General features: G+C 39.8%; 1 protein-coding gene across 38 annotated transcripts in view; it reads right to left on the reverse strand.

Moving 5' to 3' along the window:
• NRXN3 (neurexin 3) overlaps positions 1–21,202 on the reverse strand; it is a 1,013,077-nt gene that overhangs the window by 83,976 nt on the left and 907,899 nt on the right. For all 38 annotated transcript variants that reach the window (XM_054161979.1, XM_054161978.1, XM_054161962.1 and 35 more), the window contains one exon: positions 20,713–21,020. In XM_054161979.1, the coding sequence (XP_054017954.1) occupies positions 20,713–21,020 (308 nt within the window). The remainder of the gene's footprint in view (positions 1–20,712; positions 21,021–21,202) is intronic.

Here is a 21,202-nt window from a genome sequence, read left to right on the forward strand (position 1 = left end):
AAAAACTAAAGGCAGTAAATGCAGTCTTTCTTAGTCACATACATCTGCCAAAAGCAGGAGAAGCCTTCAAGGGGTTAAGGAGAATCTGCATACTAGCAAAATGAATAATCTTGTATTTTAACATATTCCTTCCATCTCAATGAGCACAGTATCACTGGTGCTTACAGATGCCAGCAATGCAGAAGCTCGTCATCTAATAATAACCAAGGAAGTATCCGAAATTGCTGTAATGCTCGAAGTCTGAATCACCTTTAAGGTCTTTCCAGCTGAGGACAGTCTGTTTCTGAGACATGTGTCTCAATAGAAAGGAGAAAGACAGCATTCCAGCCTCAGGGTTTATTATATATTCAGCAAAAACTGGGCGAGCAAGAGGTAACACTGTCGTGAGAGCAGTGCTGTCAGGAGCTGACGAAACTAGTTGGGAGTTTTAGGTCTTCAGTGTTAAAGAAGATTTTCTTTCCAACCTCTAAACAAAATGAAGACTCTATAGAGGGAAGCTTTTACAGAAGCTAAGACACAAACAAATTATTCATGCATTAAAAAGTACCGCAAGAATTAATTTAAGAAAAGCAATAATCCTTTTCCTGTGTGGTGCAGATACCAGACATAAGAGCAGGCAGAAGCTGATAAGAGGTAACTGGAACTCACTATAAAGTGACAGAAAGTCATTGTCATACAGGAATGAAATGCTGAAGTTAAGAAATAACATTGACAGAATTCTTGCCCCTCCCATTAGAAGTTCGAATGAGATATTTTAAGGGAAACTGATATTATTTAGCAATATGGCTCACTTGATTTTTCAACATCACATCAAATGCTAGTCAAACATATACATTCAGTTTTGACAGTTCAAACAGCTACTAAGAGCAATTGGAAGCTATGGTGTGGTAACCATCAGATACCACACTATCTCACAGAATCACCAAGGTTGGAAGAGACCTCATACGGTACCGGTGTCCGCAATTACAATTTTACTTAGCTCAATGAAGTAACTTAGTTGTACAAATGTGTGCTAGGAACAAAAAAACCCCAAACCAACCCAGAAGGGATCAGCTGGACATAGGCTTGCTGTAGTGCTACTCTTAGAATGTTTGTGTGCGATAAAACTCTCAGTAAATTCTTTATTAAAAAGAGTAAGTGCAAGTTCAGCAACAACTTCTGCCTATGTGTTTAAAAAGGACCTAAGGAGATTGATACCTCATTTTGACAGCTCAGAATCTCTACTGATTGTTCTTATCCCTGACCTAAAGGTCAGGTCACCCTTTCTCCTTTCTAAACCACTCATTTTAATGAAATGTATAATATGACCCAAAGAAGCAAGTCATCCCTTTACCCTTATCTGGGACACTGCATGATGAGTGAGAATCAAAAAGCTCAGCTCTGAGGGTGGTCACTGTAATTTCTGAAAAATCATTTTTTTTTGTGACTCCAGCCTCTGGGAAGAGGCATACAAGTTCTCTGCACCAGAATAAGTGTGTCAGGTAAAGCCCATTTGCTGGAGATGCACCTGCTTGCTCTCAAACACCTAGGGCATCCCATGCTTCTTTGTAATCAAAAGTGGAGGCTTGTCCCAGAAATGCTTGTGAGTTTGTGCTGGCTTGCATAAGGCTCTGGAAGAACAATGCTGGGCAGGGCAAGCAGACAGTACTCAGAAAAGAATATGGAAGTTATTTTTACACAGCTCAGAATAGCATCATGGTGTGTACAGCTTGTTGTCTGCTGTGGTTACCTTCAGTCCCAGCAGTGACAAGTGCTGAGCTGTTAAGGCATTTTCATTTATCTCTGCAGCTCCAGGCTGAGGCCAGACAGCACCCACTTTACCACATGACCATCCTTGTGAGCTAAGACAAGTGTATTTTCAGTTTGCAAGTTAGCAAACTGAGTCTCGTCAAGGGCAGTATTAATTTCTACAGGGTCAAAAGCAGCTCATTACTCCCAACTCTGCCTGCTGGGTTCCTGGCACATTAAATAAATAAAAATCATCCCAAGGAAGGGCATTTGTTGTTATTGCCAGTGTTCTACATTGTTCTCCGTGACAATGCATCAGCTGAGAGGAGGTTTCTTCAGGCTCTGGCAGAAAAGAGCCATCACATATAATGTGGTATTACTAATACAAACAATTAATCAGCATTTTTCAGGCATACATCTAAAAACACCGCACAAAAGAAGATAAATAAAATAATAATCTCATATCACTTAATAGTGGGCAGTATTATACTGAAATGTCATTGCAAAGTCTAGGAATAGAATATTATTGAAGAGATCATAGAAAATAGTGTCTGTAATAGCTGGGGGACTTGATCCAGGGACTCATGTAAGGTGTTCCAACAATGCAATCCTATAATCACATAATTCTGGCCTAGAGAGCTGATTCTGGTGCCCTGTTTACTGGTCCGTACTAGAAAAGGAAACTTCACAAGTTTGTTATTTAATAGTATGAATGGACTCCACACAGTACAAACCACAAATTTCTTCACTGAAGAATTTGCTCAGAGTTAAGTACATTCAGTACCAGGTATAGGAGAAGACTGGTGATAATAAAAGTAAGTTTTAAGGGTTCAAGGCAATTTATGCATCTCTTTGGGTCAGTTCAGCTACAACTATCCTCCTGAAGAATCCCTACTCCTGTGCAAGGCCATGAAAATCCTTTCAAATTCCCTGTGCTGACAGCAGTGTTAGCAGAATTGGTTGAATGGTTCAAATAAGGCAGGGAGCAAAATCAATATTCTATTTTATGTGAGTTGTCGTCATATGTATGACCATTTCAGGTCAACAGAGACCTAGGAAAAATGTGCTAGCAGCAACCTCTTCAAAGATCTATGCAATAGTACTTTTCTTACTTTACTGTTTTACTTCAGCTGTCTGAATACCAACTTTCAAGTAAGGTGTTACAGCAAACATGGTTTTGTTCTATCAATTGCTGCCAGAGCCTGTTTATAGCAGCTTTGGACTGTGAAGTTTTGATGGAGATCACATGTGGTACCCCCTGTGAGTGAATCCTTAAGCTTCCTTCACTCAGGTAGACAAAACTAGTTACAAAGAGGCTGTGCTAGACGAAAGGATGGTTCAGCACAGAGAGTCAAACTTCAAAAATTATTTCTACTTCTAATTCCCTCCCATCCTAGCTTTTGTTAAAGAGGAAATAAGAAAAGCAAGAAGGAAGGTAATGCAAAGTAAAACCAAGAAGAAAATAGATATTTTTTTTTCTAATTCACATAGACAGAGGATCACAACACTGACATGTACTCATCCAGACATCAAATGTCCACTCTTACATTAGTTTTCCAGGTTCCTTTTAGAGTCATAGGGATCTCTGGGGGGCAGTTAATTCCTCCTATATTAAACATCTATTTTAGGATGGGATGATCTCCCTTTAGAGATATCTATCTCTTTCCATCAGCTATAAGGAGGACTGTAAGTACTCACTAACTTTTCTGCTGCTGTAGTTTATCATGATGATAGCCTTATTTTGCATGTCTGTAGACATCTATCCATAATGCAAAACCATGCTGGCAGTGAAATAGGACAGCGTGTTGCCCAAAGCTGACAAACAGCCCAGGAAGGAAGAGGAAGCACTAAGATCAATGCACTTCTAGTACTGCACATGAGCTTGATAAGGAACTCAAAGTGAAGTGAAGTGAATTCTTGCATTTTAAAGGGCATATAATATAGTGGACTTCTTCTCATTATGAGTTATCAAAACCCGGCACAGCCTAGAAAACATTTATTTCTAGCTGGAAGATGTGTGTCAATTGAAACCGGATTGTTATCCCAGAAAAGTCCCCAGGAAGGGGAAGGCCTTCAGCATTTGCTACCTTGGAATGGCAGCCTGAGCTGCCTTGAAAATGCAGGCATGAAGGACAAGAGGAATACTCAGAGAAAGGATAGTCTTCAGTACTAGACAACTTGAAAAGAGATAGTTGAGAGCTCCCCCCAGCTAAAATTATGAGTAAGTTTAGAAAATCCTTATTCTTAAGTACGATTCACAATTACATTGTAGTCATACTTCTCTTTTTATGGCTCTGTTTCCAAGTTAATATTAAGAAAGTTTAAATCCATGCCTCTTGTTCTTCTGACTTTGTATGACAGTAAGAGTAATCTCAAGAATACTGGTTTTGCTCTGAAAGAAAGCATCTCAGATAAAGCTGTTGATAAAAAGCTACTGGAGTACCTTTAATCCAGAACAAGTTCAGGTTTCCCATTCAAGATGTGTCAGACCACAGTCTCTAGGTAAAAAGCTGCTTCCCCTAGCAGAAAGTTCTCACTATCAAGTGGCAAGCAGCAAAGGGAACAGTCGCAGTTCTCATAAACACTGATTATCATGCTTGACCATTTATGCACCAATCAGAGAATCCCCGTTGGAATGACTTCAGTTCAAGAGTGAAATGAATTCCTTCTTTACTATTGGAAAAGAAACAGCCCTTGGGCTGCCCTGGGTAGCTCAAACAATGAAATTCTTAGATCATCATACGGTGGCAGAAAACGGCTACAAACCAGATCTTAAGCATTTCCCCTCAAAGGAGAAAGGATAAAAAGAAAAGGCTAGTATTAGGTAACCAGATTAGAAGCTTGCTTCCTCATTCATTCTCATTACTTCTCTTGTACACATTTATTTCTAACTCAGATTAGTTTAATTTCAATTGAGAAGAAGAGAGGTTATTTTAATTTATAGCTGTCTTAAGTTCTCACCTCTCTATAGTCACTGCTGTGACTACAGCATAGTGAATTTCCATGCAGCTCAGATTTGAAGTTAAATGCTGCCAGTGTGTGGAGCATTCTTGAGAGAGGTATGAAGTTTAATGAAGACTGACTTGACCTGGTTCTCCAGTATGCACTGGATTTTAGGCTGCCAGATCTCATGGATGAGGATAGGTTAGTGTGAATAAAGAGACAAACACTGTATTACAGAAAACATCAAATAAATGTATGGTTGACCAGAGGGTCCTATTTGTGCTGTCCTGTAACACAGAACTAAAGCTAGGCAAATAAAAACCCAATGGATTTAAAAGAAATAAAGGTCAATATTTTATATTATGGGAAATGCACTGCTGTATTACCATGGCTAATTAAGCAATAAACATCCTGTAAGGATTAGGTGTCTTCATAAACAGTGCTTGCAGGAGCCTTAACTAGGACAACATTGTAAGGCACTCAGTCCTCACACTCTGAGAATCAATGTCCAGGGAGAGAATCCAAGAGAAATACAGTATACAGATACAAAATCCACGAGAACATGCACTGGGTAGGTAATAGTGTCCTCTGAAACCTCCTGCCCACCTCATGGTCTTATCTACTGTCTGATAAGCCTGTCTATAATTTTAAGAGTAAGCCCTGCAAGGCATGTGTCTCCCATTCTCCCAGGGAAGCTCTTCATTCTCTTTGCACTTCTGCAAATGGGAAGGGTAGACTGTATTCAAAGGGGGCAGGGACCCTTGCATTTGTGGGACTCAGGAAACCAATTCCATTTGAGTGAGTTTGTGTCAGTGGATAAGTTTGTATTCAGCTGGCATTACAATAACAAAAAGGTGGAAACACTGAAGGAGCAGTGGGGAATTGTGGAAATTTAAGTGAAAGGCATGCTGTAATGGCAAGTGTGTGTGTGGGGGGAAGGGCAGGGGGAAGCCAAGCAAAAACAAACAAACAAAAAAAACCCAAAATTTGCAAGCCAGGCAGAATAGGCTAAGTCAGAGACCTGTCAGTCTAACAACATTACTGAGAATTCTTTGGAGGAAGACAGCTGCCAATGACAGCGCATAAATGCTCCACCGCAGAGCAGCTTCAAAAAGCATGGTGGAGATCGTTCACAAGTGCTTCACCTCTCAAAAAAAGTTATTTTTTCTTATTTTTAAGAAAAAAATATTAGCATTTGACATGAATGGTTTATATTTTATATCTTTTCAAGGCCTGCAGATAAAGATGACATAGGAAAGCCTGGAAAGCACATGGGGAATCGTCTTTTTTTACAGAAGCACAGCAAGCCTCTCGGCCTCAGTGAGAGGACAGTGCAGGTATGACACTCAAGGTGTATTTTAACAAGAAACATCGCACTCCTGGGGAGGAAAATAATTAGGCTTACCTGACTTTTCTTTTTGAAAGGAAATTCCTCAGAAGTCTTAAGATTTCAGCATGATACAGAAGCAGCCATGAATTAAGCATTCTCATGGGATGCCAATGTAGGGTGTGAGGTCTCAGTGTAAGAGGTCAAAGCCAAAGATAACTAATGAAAACCTCTCACTGGTTTAAGAAGGACTTCAAAGTGACAGAAGAGTCACAGAAGGAATAGCAGCCCCAAAAATAAATTATTAGGTGAATATACCTAGGGAAAAGGATATTCTTTTGAAGCAAGTACTGTATCCCATTGAAAACTCTGGATACGTATCCCCATTTGGCACTACAGAACATAATGCCATGCACCGAGATTTCAGTAAAGCATGGCAAAGACATTTAAAAGCCTTGTCATGTTAAGAAATAGACTCATTTAACTAAAAGCTTTGAATGACATAATTTTTCACTCTTGTGGCAGTGGCTGAAGGTGGGATTCCCAGCTGCCTTCCTCACCCACCAGGCAGAGGTTAATGCCCCTGCAGTACTGCCCCTAGTTAGGACTGGTGTTCAGATCTACCTGTTTCCTTGATAGAACAACAACAGAAAAAAAAAGGGGAAAAAAAAAAAAAGAGCAGAAAATAAAAAGCCTCCTGTCTCTGTGGATGAATACAGCTTACACATGTTAACAAGATACATCAAATACAGCTATGAAATGCAGATGAAGAGGATTCTTTAATGAGTGAACATGTCAGAAGGGGCTATGGTCTTACTGAGATCATTTGACCAGAAACCTCTTATAAAATACCTGATTTAGAGGTGTCCTCATGCAATAAGCACTTGGTTGATTATACCCTGCTTCTCTATGTTTCTCTTCTTGCTTCATGGACATAGAATCAGAATGCACTGGCTGGAAGGGCCCTCTGGAGGTCATCTAGTCCAACCTCCCTGGTTGCCATCCCAAATTACTGCTGGTTTAGCTATGCATTAAACAATAATTGGATTCTCACATACTGTTGGCTGTGTGTATTTGTGATTTGTAAGATGCTTCAGAAAGAGTATTTTCATTACTGTTGGTGTGCATATAGAGTGCTCCACCAGGTGCCACATGATCTATCCCAGAGGCTGAAAGCCTTCAGTCAAGGAGACCTGAAATCCACCCATTTACCTTGCTACAGATCAAAGAATCTCTACACAGAGAGATTTGGCTGAAGGAATTGCTTTAGACAACTCCCTGTACCTGGCACTATGTCAAAGACATCAACTGAATTACAAGTTTCCCCAAAATACACATAAGCAGGAAAGCAAATTCTGGGTCTATGACCAGGAATGCCTGAACTCCCACCTACTGTCTGATGCTGAAGAAGGTCTGAAGATTGGCTTACTGATGCTGCCATGTCAGTCAAAGCCCCAGTTTCACTGCTCTGTGCAAATGAAATTCATGTCAGGTGCATTAGAATAGAACAGATAGGGCATCTTATTAAATGAACAATCACTACAAATGGGATCAGAAAAGACACAGTCCCGCTACAGACACCACAGCAGAGTTACAGGACAGTCCATGTTTTTCTCCATATCTCTTCCAGCATACATACACAGGTTCCAGTAACAAGTGCTTATGAGCATGCTCTTCTTCAGTGATGTAAATATATTGTTACAGCATTGTTTAGTGTTTTCAAAAGGAAGAGCCAATTTTACAGACAGCCTCCCTTTTATTATTCTATAGTTTTTAGAACTGGACACCTGTTTTTCTTAGATGGAGGTTTGCAATGAAGACATTTTGCTTGAAGGAACAGTTAGTGTGACCATTCATGGTCACTGATACCTTTCACAATTTTGAACCAAAAATTCCTATTCAGGTTTTTGCTATCATTTTTATCTGTACATCTCCAATAAATCAGAAGTGTTGTTTTCCAAACTTCACACTTTTGTGCATGTAGAAGTGGAAAAAAAAATTAATAATTCTATGAATTAAAAAAATAATAAAATATTTGAATAAGCCAAGTTACTAATTCTGTTTCACTTTTACAGAATGACAACTAGCCTGGCTCTTCTTCAGAAAGTACTCTTTTTAAAGAATGATTTTAAAAGGTCTTCCCAGACAGCACAGGGGAAGAGAAATGACTGATTTTTATCTTATTTTTATTTTTTAGAACATCTTTGCCTTCTACAGATGGATTTGCACAAGGCTTCTAACTAATGCCCTGACTTGCCACACGATGAAAATTATGATTCAGTTCTGTTCAAAACCTCCATATAATTCTAGAGTAGAAAGGATCAGTCATATAAATAAAACACAGTGATAGGAAGGGAGGATTTCTGCCTCAGAGTGATGTAATTAATAAGTGGATTTCATATTCCTAGGTGAAGTACAGAGATGCCTTGAGATAATTCACTGTTTTTCCCCATGTCCTCAGCCTGAATTCACAGACCTCTGCAGGTGGACGAGATGCCTCGAGCTGAAAATTCTCAGGTGCCAAGGCAATACACGTGGCAGATACTGCAAATTCAACTTGCCAGATGGAGCTTAGCTGTACCCATGGATAATAGTAATCACTCCCCTTGTCTTCTCTGTAAAGTCCTATTGGAAAAAATAGGGTATGACACCGCCTAACCACTGTCACCTTTCATTGCCACCACAGAAGTTGCCTCTCAGCTTTAGAAGGATGAAAGAGCATGGGAAGAAAGTTAAAAGAAAATAAAAACCCCGAATGAAAGAAAATGAAATCCCCAGATCTTCCTAACTTTCATAGATACTGCTGCCATTAAATCAGATTTGAAGGAAAACAGTCAGTAAATGCAAAAATTACCAAATGTGACAGAAGCAGAGGGACAGCCAGCCCCTGCCATTACCTCTCTCTGCCTCTAGAACAATCCTTGGTGTAAACTGTTACAGTCTTTGGTCGCTTCTATTTGCAGCTCTCTCAAGGAAGGTGATGACATTGTCCTCCTTTCACCCCATTTCTCCCCTTCCAGAAGAAGCCCTGAAGGCATTCTAATTCTCTACCTTTGATACCTTGTGTCCACCAGCACAATAATAGTAAAAATAGTGTTACAAAATGTAGTAAAAAGGAAAGTATAAACCCCTGCCAAGACTTGCAGCAAAGAGCTTCCCAAACCCCACTGAAGAAAATTTGGCTTTGTGGAACTGAGAGGGCAATTCAGACTCAGAATCCGAGCCACAGACCTTGCTGGAACTGTACAGAAAAACATCATAAAAAGAGCAAGGTGCAGACTGCTACAATATTTCCTAAGACCTAAATGAACATCGCAGACCCTGGTCGTCAGCAATCCACAGCCAGCTCTCACCCTCCTTTCCAATTCTTGCCAAACTCCTCCCTTCCCTCTAGAAATCATGTGGAGCAGAAGCCAACAGCATTCCCATGGCTTCACTTAAGAAAGGACAAAACAAACAACTTGCAAACATCAGACATTAGCTGAGAGGCAGCCAGAGAGACACCAAGCCTTTTCACAGCAGATTGTAAGTGGTTCTGGCTTCTTGCCAGGGCAACAAATGCTACAGGCAAGCAAGCAGAAATTTCTCTCCTGTGTTTGAGTCCACAAACAGAAGGACAACATGTAATCAGCCATCTGAGCATCAAAGAATTATTCATCTTCAGGCAAGCAACAATACCTCACAATTAGTCAGATGTGGGGGTGGAAGAAGTCCTCTACAGGAGATGCTCGCATTGCAATGGTGCTTTCTGAGGCATATATGCAACACACAACCCTCCTTCTTCCTCCCATCTATCCTTTCTACCCTGACACACTTACATACTGTAAGTCTGAAGTGTGACAGAGCAAACAGCATTGCAGTAGGCAGTGAGAGGACAACTTTAGTATATGTAAACTGTGAGGCAATGTAGGACTAATGTGAGTGGAGGAGCTGTACGCATCTCAGGTGTAATGACTTCACTTTTAGTTTGCTTTTTAATGAATATTTCTGATGAGTTTATGTCTATAACAATGAAACAAAACATGGGCACTAGAGATCCACATGCTAAAGTCCATGTTAATACAAAGATACAGCACTGCTCTAGCAGAGAGCAACAGGATTAACTGCTGCCTAAATGCAATCAGCTGGGGGCCAAAATAATTATGTTTAAGATTTGAACCCGAAATATGTTTGCAGCTCTTGAGCCTACTCTGAGAAGGAAGAGGACATTATGCCAATATGCCCAAGGCAAGGAGTAATAAAACAGAGAGTCCAGGCAATACCAATCCTGTAGGGTCAAACTGGAACTACAAGGTCATAGTACCACTGTGAAAGACCTAGGTCAAGGGCCAAGTAGGAGTTGAAAGGGAATAGAATGCCTGAGGAAATTTGCATAGTAAATACCTAAGTACATACTGAAAAATAGTGCCTGGAATCTTTGCTGTGAGACGTACCAAGGACTGCTGTATCCTGATTGTACTATAAAGGGAGAGAACTGGTTAGAGAAAAGATTTGTTGACAGCTGCTAAGTGAATTGAGGAGGGCTTAGAAAACAGTAGGTTGTGGTTCAGGACCTGTATTCAGCCTATAACAGCCTCCTACAGGCTGCAACCCCAAAGCAACTCGACAGCACACCTCCTTTCACAAAACGTCTGTGTTCCATTTGCTGTGACCTGCCCCATTCATCTTCTTGCCATCAAATCTGCTCTCACCTCTAGCTTCCTGCTGTGTCAGTACATTAAGTTCTTCTAACTGGAGGAAAATATATTAAAGGAATAATAATAACACTGATAACGATAGTCTAAGAAACACATATTTCTTTCTCCATATTTCCCCTTGTTCGATTAGTCTCCCAGCAAGAGCAGCATTAATCACTGGGGCAACAGATGAAAGATAAAGACCAATTTGAATTTTGCTGTGTGCTAGTGAGTGTCTATGTGTGTGCTCAGGCAGCAGGGAGGGAGGCAGCGGGATAATCTGTCACTTTATATATTTATGCTGCTGGAGTCAGTCAGGACAGGTTCTCTATTGTTACCACAGATTAAAATCATTCATGTCCTTATACTTTCATTGGAGGTCATCTTTCAGAAAAAAAAAAAAAAAAAAAAAGAAGAAGAAGAAGAAGAAGAAGAAGAAAAAGGACATTATGACCAAGTTAAATTGAAGCTATCTGTGCCAATCTCTTTGTATGGCTTGGGCACTGAGATGCCCAAGCATCTCAGTGGATGTTAGAAAAGCATCCAAACAAAACATATAGTAGTTGTTTTTCTCCTTACCTGACTCTTTCTATGCTATAAATGAATTTTCCTGCTCCAAAGCAGTTACTGGAAAAGAGCTGGGGCAAGTGAGAGGATGAGGTGCTTTTAAAGATGATTCTAGTACAAGTGTGTGAGATTCCAGCTCTGCCTGACTTTGAACTGCTGTAGAAGAAGACATGGGTCCTCAGATCTCACTGCCAGCAGTTCTACTGAACTGAGTCCTTGTCAGTTTAGGGAAAAAAAAGAAATCCAAAAACTTCCCTTTATCACTGGGGAAGATTGAGTGTGGAACCAAGCAGAGATTAAAAAGTAGAAGAGTGGTTACTAATCCATGTGGTACGAATGTCTTTCTTCTCCAAAGCTTTTTTTATCCAAACTAGATACATTAGAAACACCAGTCTATGACCTCTAGCAATGTTACTCTCCATCTTTAAATGCTGCTGTTTCCTTCCCATATCTCTATAAGATAGATGAATTTCATCTTCTGGAGCTTAGTTCCTTAACTGCACCTCAGTTGACATCCTTTCTCTACTGATTTTTTCTACATTTAGCCACCAGGCTCTTCCTGATGTTTCTTACTCTCTGGTTCACACCAACTAATGAACTACTGGTATTCCCTGGAAGTGTCCTTATCCACCAATCAATTCCCTTAGCACACTTGATCTGCACAGCAAAATGGTCAATTTTTCCATCAATGGAAAAGCATTCAAGACACTTATTAGAGAAGACAGTCCCTTCATGAGTCATTATAAGGGTGAAAAGCCAACAGACCAAATTTCCTGCAAAATACACTAGTAGAAACAAGAAGGGGGGTACTTGCAACCCATAAAATAGTAAGAGAACTGAAATCTGATTCCTTACCCCTCTGACTTTATTTTTGTGGGGGAAAAAAAATCTTAAGAATATAATAGAAGCAATTTTGCAGTCAAAATGAACAACATCCCACCTACTTACTTCTATGCCACCTAAGGGAGGAGAGAGGATTGATGATCGTATAGCCTGTCTTGCTAATCGCTACTTTTAAGAGCTGTACTGTGACAGACATATCTTGCAAATCAGTGAAAACTCATCCCACAGATGAAAAAGCAACTAGGAGAACTCATTCTGTTTCTACTACTTAACACCACCATTATCCTACAGAAAACCCAAGGCATTAATTAGATGGTTTCAGGAAGTGGGCCTGTCACAACAGCATGGATGTGTTTCTAATTGCTGCACATTAATTCAAATATGAGCTAGGAAAGGTAAGAGCTACATCCCCACCTCTAGCCAGTCTTATTAAATAAACACCCCAAACAAATACAATGGAACTATATGCTCTGGAAGTATTTTAGCAATGTCTGCAGCTTCTAAGCATTTCCCTGAAGTATATAAATAGCAAGCAGAGCAGATACACAGTAATGAAACAGGAGCCAACTATATTTGAGCTATATCCATTCCATTTATTTCTAAGCAGTTGCTTTTGCAATATTGGATCTCTTCATCATATATTGTCACTGCACAACCATACCAGAACAACACAATCATCCTATTCTTTCATTTGGCTTGTGATCAAATGCATGGTCAACTACAGTAGGTTTAGTTCCTGAGCACTGTAGTAATCAGATTTTGAAAAGAATCTTCCACGTGAGTTTCAAGAAACATTTCTGGCAGGGCAAATGACTCATCTAAATATACAAAGGGATACTATGTCCTGAAAAAACCCAAACATACTGATGTTATTGAGGGTACCTTCTGAGAAATATAGGCATGCTAAGAAAATAGGTATAAGTTTAATACAGCTGTTATTACAATTTCTTACTGTGTTATTACAGAAATGGGTGTGCTTTTCGGTCACCTAAAATCAAACAAATATTTCAGTAGGTTTGGTCAAGATAAATGAATCCAAGAAAAAGCTAAACCAGTGCTGAAATTCTAAAAACCTGCAACTGACCACCCCTTTCTTCAGATGTTGGGCCAAATACTAATTTCCAACATTCACAGTGGAACAGAACTGGTTGCATACATCAAAAACACCAGCAAAGATTTTGCTGCAACTCCCAAATGATCAGATCTTCAGATTAAAGGCAATGTAAACTCAACTCCTGTAGAAGAGAATCTCCTAACTGTGACCTTCTGAAAATTATTAAAGTGAAGAAATAAAAGGCAATGTGTGTCCCAGCAGAACACCATGAAAAGTGGCTGAAGTGACTGCTTGACACTGCTACTATACAAAACCAGATTATCTAAAGAAAGAGTGTAAGCATCAACTTGTGGCACTCAAGTTTGCCACACACATTCAACAAAATCCCTCCCCTGGAGTCATGAAAGAGTAGTCTCCATGCTGACAATGGTTAGCAAGTTGTTCAAATACCACTGGTGGTTCTGTCAACAAATAACAGCATACACCAGCACATGCATGAGCTGTTTTACAAATACAATGTTCTGTAATACTGTAATTGTGCTTATCAGAAATACAAGGTTGAGCTTATTTCCATAATCATTACTTGGAAAAATAATATTACAGTAAAACTACATTCTTGTTTTGGATGGGTACTGAACTGCTGGCTCACTAAGGCATTTAGAGAAATGCAGCATGCCTGCTTTTTGCAGTAAGTGAATGAAATAATGAAAATATAGGATTATATTTTAGATTATATGAGCTTTATAGGTAATTTGAGTATCCTGAACACTGCATCAATAAATACAATTTCAACACACCACTCCCCCACCTAATACTCAGTCAAAACTTGGAGAATATTTTTTATCCCTTTCTCATACATTATAATATCATATACATGTTTTGAATAGAATAGAATAGACCAGGTTGGAAGAGACCTTCAAGACCATCATGTCCAACCCATCAATCAATCCAACCCACCTAAACAACTAAACCATGGCACCAAGCACCCCATCAAGTCTCCTCCTGAACACCTCCAATGATGGTGACTCCACCACCTCCCCGGGCAGCCCATTCCAATGGGCAATCACTCTCTCTGTATAGAACTTCTTCCTAACATCCAGCCTGAACCTCCCCTGGTGCAGCCTGAGACTGTGTCCTCTTGTTCTGGTACTGGCTGCCTGGGAGAAGAGACCAACATCCACCTGTATACAACCTCCCTTCAGGTAGTTGTAGAGAGCAATAAGGTCACCCCTGAGTCTCCTCTTCTCCAGGCTAAGCAACTCCAGCTCCCTCAGCCTCTCCTCATAGGGCTTGTGTTCCAAACCCCTCACAAACTTCGTTGCTCTTCTCTGGACACGTTTCTGGCTAGGTAGCTACTACATTACACATCAAAGGTTCTGTATTTCAGTGATCAGTGAATCTATTTCTATTCTACACACTTGTGAAATATTTCGAGGTTATTTGGTGTTATTGAACTAATCATAGTGTAACCTACATCAGCAGCAGTTTGCATGACAATTTTCTATCTATTTGGATTCTAGAAACAAAAGCTGCTTTCTTTTTCTTCCCAAACATGTTAGCAGAAGAAGTGTGACTGTGAATAAATAAATGCCATTTTGTGAATTTCACTGCAGCAATGCAACCACTCTGAAAGGCTGTACAGGTTGGGGCTTCGGTCTCTTTAAGAAAGAATAGGAGAAAGTAGAAAAGGAGGGATGAGAGGCAGACCACATAATTCTCAGCAGTACCAATGAGCCAATGAAGTCAATCTTTAAAGCAGAGACTCATCAAAAGCTCTTTTTTCATTAGAGTTTTGCAGTCTTGGGATGAAAATGTCACCAGTGAGTTATAAGAAGCAAAAACTAAATTAAAGGCCAATTTCTTCCCCCACCAAATTATTATCTATGAGTGTAAAAGAAAGTACCTAGGCAAGACCAGGGGTGAAATAATTTTATTTGTCTTAGCTGACAGTGAAAGTCTAATTAGACTGACAAATCCTCTGTGCTATTTTCCTTTGTGATATACACTGTAAGAGAGGATTTAGCCTGGAGCTGCATGTTATGGAAAGACATTAATCAAGATTATTGGACCCTCAATAGAAAACACAGTTAAAGGCTGGAAAGCCTAAAATAAAAGGTTGGGAACCTTATTCTGCCATGCCAATGGACCAGACTCTCCATATGGATACTGGGCAGATCCCCTCTTCCATTTTTTAGAGAGAACACTACATATTATATGTCATCACTGTCACTCTCTGGCTCTAAGATCATAGCTGAAAATATCCACAAGTGATTTTTTGTCATCACCTCCAAGACACAGATCGAACAGTTTGGCAAGTGTTATGATCCTCATCTTAAGGAACTGAGGCATGCACTGGACACTGAATCTGTAGCAGAGCACAGAGTTTCTGGTTTCTCATGGACAGCATAATCAGAAATCCATCTGTTCTCCTAGAAGTGTTCTGATCATTTTCACAGAAACCCATCTGTGATTTTGATCTTGGGACTTCACCTACCCATGCTGTAGGACAGACATATTAGGGGCCTGCCCTAGGCCCTATAGCCTCCAGAAGCTTATCTGGACTAGTTCTTCTGAAGTACCCATGCACCAACTAGGAAAACTGGACAGCTGTGAACTGGACAGAATCCACCACATGAGATCATATGGAGAGTCTTCTGAATAATTCTGAAACGACTTACTAAATAATTTCTGAGCATACAAGCAGCTGGCATGGAAGCCGAAGCCATGAGGATGAATATCCCTTTAACTTGTTTCCACAGAAGTCTCCCAAACCCAGAAATCCCTGAAATACTCCACTAATAACTGAAGAGCTTTAAATCAGTAAATAAGGGTGCATGGGATTTAAGGACCTTTAACAATTATTAATGAAGTAACTCTGTGAGAAACATGGCAGTTTTGCAAGAATACTTCTCAGCACAGTACAGTGACTCCCATCTAATCAGAGCCTGCACAGCATGACACTGTACCACACGCAAAAGCTAACAGATTATCTTTGAGGCCTACTTAAGTCTTAGAAGAAGTCCCAGAGAGGATATTATTGTCACAGGAAAGTCTGGTGTGTTAAGCCTCTGAGACAGTCAACAGGAATTTAGTACAACACATGTTACTTCTGAACAGACCATGCTTAAATGCAGAACAAAATCACATATGAAAAAGTCAAATCAGCACTTCTTTTGAGAGGCAAAAGTGCACAAGCACTGTTTGCAGCTCACTGAAACAAATGCAAGTTGAAAATCCTTCTTCTCCCTTATTTTCAGTTAACAGAAAAAGATCAACTCTTGTTGTCTTCCTTCAAGGCTTCCCTGAAAGCTATTTGAATCACAGAAATGTTCCTACAAGTGTTGCATGTAGTCACACATCTCAACTGTTTCTCACTCAAACCCTGCCTGTTCTCCACTGATCTGACTTTTACTGCCTTTCAGGAATGTTATTATACATTTTAAACCAAAATGAAGTTATAGACATTTTAAATGCTAATATTGTGATGGGATATTTCTAGTAATATTTTTCTCTCAGTGCCCTTTTGTCTTGGTTCATTGTTCAAGACTGTATCTCATGTTTGAAATCTTCACAAAGTGAAAAGCCAGTCATTGGTCTGTACATATACTGTGTAAACCACTTCATTTGCTCAGCTGATTTAGTCTAACTGTGCTCTAAAATACTTCTCGCAGTACTCAGTCTACCTAGCTGCAGGAGGTATCTTGGTATACACTACAAGCAGCAAAAAATCTTTGCAGCTATCATGCTCATTTGTACTTCATTAACAAGTGAAAAGTAAACCTAAATGCTCTGGATTTTGTATCACTTTGGGGTTACAGACCTGACATTCTGCACAAGCTTTATATACAACTGAAAAGAAAGAGTTTCAGTTACTTACATATGAAAATGAGTAATAGAAGTAGCCCAGATACTTCTAATATAGTAAAGAATATTAATTCTTTACCCCAATTCTTTCTATTTTGCATTAGATGCTTTACTTTAACTTATATCATGCTTAGTATTTCTATAACAGACCCTGCTGTGCTAAGCAGCACACATGTGCAGAATAAAAAGTACATTTTCAATCCAAGAGGTCTGCAATCTAAGGATAAAGCAAGATGTCACATGTGGATACAGAAATGCGACACTGATCAGCTTGGTAAAAAGCTACCTTAGACCATCATCAGCCTCAGCTCTGGCAAGTTTTTGGCATTCAGCATGATGAAAGGAGGGTTTCATTGGGACTTGAAAAATAACCTGGTGTTGCCTTGTGGATGGTACTAGGAAACAAAAAGATTCTTATGATCAGATCTAGAAACTAAGAAAGAAAGAATCTTGAACGATACTTAGCAGAATGGGAAGAAAAGAGGCTAAACTGTGAATGGCCTTGAAAGTGGAGAAAAATTGTTTATTCCTGAGTAGAAAAGAAATGAAACAGCTAGAACAAGGTAATAACTAACTGTATCTGTACCTCTCATCGCCTTAGGTAGCTATATTTTACGTTCTCCAAAGAACAAACTCATTCTATTAGATTTTTCCACCACTTAGATCTCAAATTTTAAGCAGGCTTGACAATGGTGATGTTGAACACAACTGAGATAAAATAACCATTAGGCATCTGAAAACCCCAGCTGGAGATACAGCCAAACCAGAAAAAGCAAATTTATTCTCACTTTCACAGCACAAATAATGCAACTTAAGCTGACAAAATCAAATTCTACCAAGAGTAATGAAGAAAGGCAAGCCATCTGTGCTGCAACAGCAATAAAATGGCCTGATATTTAAATGCAGAAAGTTGTAATGGAGGTACATATTGACCTTTATCTTTCTTTCAGTGGGTAGCATGAAGTGTCAGAGTTATTGCTTTAATATCAGCTGAGATGAGGCCATTTGTTGTGGTGTATGTGTATCCAGGAAATCACTGCTCTAACCATGTTTTTAGAAGCACTTTGACACTTTATTAAATCTCCCTGATGCTCTCTCACCATACAGTGGTCTCTACAGGCTGAGCGAACTGCCATGCAGGCTACGCAGGAAGCTTTCTGAAAACGTTCCTCTTCAAACAAGCCAAGGTCACATTCAGCTTGATCCAGCCCATAAAGGTCCAGGGCTACTCTCTGTTACACTCCTATAGATAAACACAGTTCTGCTGCCTTTACAAATTATAGAAAACCTCCAATGAACTAAACAAGAGCACGATTGGGACCACAGAACTTATTCTTGTAGAGATATAATTAACTTATTCTTGTAGAGATATAATTGTACAAAGATTTGCTCTAAAATTAGAGCTAGCCACTGATGAGAAGGACTTGTAATTCTCTCAAAAATTATGACAAATTGACCCAATCCAGGGTAATTTGCCCTCATTTAGGTGGGACTTTATAATAATCACCTGTTGGGGGTTTGAGGCTAATAACTCAATTAATCCTAGAACGGATGGCAACTGGATTTAAAGAGTACCAAAGGGGAAAATGTTAAACCTTGGCTTGGAATTAATTACTCTAATAGCTGTAAATTCTGCTGTAGCTAGAATCACAACATAGTTGTGGTTGGAAGGGACCTCTAGAGGTCATCTGGTGCAACCCACCTGCTCAAGCAGAGTTCACCCAGAGCCAGTTACACAGAACTATGTCCAGGCAGTTTTCGAATATTTACAAGCACGGAGACTCCACAACCACTTTGGGCAATCTGTGCCAATGCTCAGTCTCCCTCATGGTAGAAAAGTGTTTCCTGATGGTTCACTTTGTGTCCATTGCCTCTGTTGCCACTGGTCCTGTCACTGGGTACCACTGTTTCATACATTCACGGTTTGCATTGGGTTGGAAGGGACCCTCAAAGGTGATCTCATTTAACTTCCCTGCAGTGAGTGGGGACACCTCTAACTAGATCAGGCTGCCCAGGACAACATCAAGTCTAATCTTGATTATCTCTAGGGATGGGGCCTCAACCACATCCCTGGGCAACCTGTTCTAGTATTTTACCACTCTAATCATAAAGAACTTCCCCCTTACGTCTAATCCACCCTGCTCCAGTTTAAAATCATTACCCCTCATCCTATTTATACAACCCCTTCTTAACAGTCCTTTCCAGCCTTCCTGTAGCTCTCCTTTAGACATTAAAATGTAGTTATAAGTTCTCCCTGGAGACCTGTTGTCTTTACACACTCTGTTCAGGTATTTGTACACATTGATAAGATCCCCCCTGAGCCTTTTCTTCTCTAGGCTGAACAGTTCCATCTCTCTCATCTTTTTCTCATATGAATCATATTGTAGTTTCTTAACCATCTTAGAGGCCCTTCGCTGGAGTCTTTGCAGTAGCTCCATCTCTCTTATGTACTGAGAACCTCAGAAAACAATACTCCAGATGTGTTTTCTTATCATAAGTGACCAGGACTAGACAACAAATAAAGAGAACGGCCATATATACACAAACACAATCAATTACCGATTAGACCTGATTAGCAATCAGAAAGCAAGTGTGCAACTTGTGTGATTAAAGATTTCAGAGTCCTTGATTTCATTAATGTCTGTCCTCTAAGGAGGCAGATGGAATAGTTTAATTTTTTTTCTCTACCTAGATGACAACACACCTTTCTCAGGAGGTTTAATAAAGGCATACTCTGATCAATAATAACTCATTAGTGTCTCAGCCAGTATATGCTGGCATCAACAAAAGCATGTAGATTTCCATAGGATGAGACTCTGATATAAATAATGATTTTTAAACAACTGTTTCATCCTAGTTGATAAGATGATAGTACCTAATTGAAATAAATAACTTTCAAACTCTGATCCTTTGCTAAGTTGGGTCACATTTGCATGATTCTTTTCTCAGCACAGAAATGAGAGCAAATTTAAGGAGTTTATTTCTAATCAGTACCATATACTGCCTGCCACACAAGTGGTTCAAAAACCACTGCATTTTTAGGACTAAGCCCACAACATTAAGCATAATTAAGACAGAACATCTGCAATACTTTTTCTTTTTTGGTAGCAGTGTTTGAGGCTTTTTGCCAAAGATGCCGGAACTGCTCTATTTTGGAAGATCTACCGTTTTTCAAGAAACTGATCTTGATAGCATGCCTTTAAAATTTTCTACAGGAAGGTTATAGGAGGAAAATGAAAAAATGTTTCTGCCTGGAAGAAATGCTCTGTTGCTTTTCTCCCTATTATGAACTTCACTGTTGCAGCAGTACACACTGTCATAATAATAAATAACCAGACACCCACCCCCCCATTAAGCTTTGTAACTCTCTTAGAAATACATTTCCTCATATATACAGACCTCTGGAAACATAGTTAAAATCATGTTCTTGTTCATATTTCGGCAGTCCTACTTACATAAACAAGATTGCACTTAGCACAGGACCAAAATCTGTCCCCTTTATCATGTACATGTACCATAATAACTAATCCAGCTTTTTGTTCGCCAACGCGGCAGGCTATTTTGTGGTGATGTACCCTACACAACAGTATTAAATTAACAGTTTCATGGAGTGAGACTCAGAGAACCTGGCTCCTGTGAACTTACAAGTGATTAGTAAACCAAAAGACTAACCAAGAACCCAAGGAAATGTGGAAGACCAATCGACTCACCTGGATGCTGGGCGGTGAACGATTTTTTCGGGTTGTAGTGGTGGCCATCGTAGTTGTGGTTTCCATGACTGTAGTAGACATTTCTGGTGGCACAGAGGTTGTGGGTGTTGTTCCCAAGATGGAAGGGACTTCCCCAACCAGTCGAACACTTCCATTGATTTTAATGTTGGGGTTGTTCTCTGCTGCCATGTTCAGCACTTTCAAGCCATTGTAGTAGAGACCGGAGAGCTGGCCTTGGAAGAGACGCCCTCTGTCCTTCCCTCCTATGGCTATTTGCGCCTGGGTGTTGAAGATCGTTAACTGCCGTCCTAGTGAAGGGGGGGGGGGAGGTGAATAACATTATTACCAGGTATTTTCTCCACTTTGAACCTTACATTGAGTCCTGGCCAGAAATGACAGACAACAAAGAAGTAGATTCATTCTTGGTAGTGTTTATGGTAACTTTAGAAACACAGTATGGAAATGTACTGCCTAAAACTCATTAACAAGG

Source organism: Dryobates pubescens, chromosome 5 (assembly GCF_014839835.1).
Source record: "Dryobates pubescens isolate bDryPub1 chromosome 5, bDryPub1.pri, whole genome shotgun sequence".
Taxonomy (NCBI): domain Eukaryota; kingdom Metazoa; phylum Chordata; class Aves; order Piciformes; family Picidae; genus Dryobates; species Dryobates pubescens.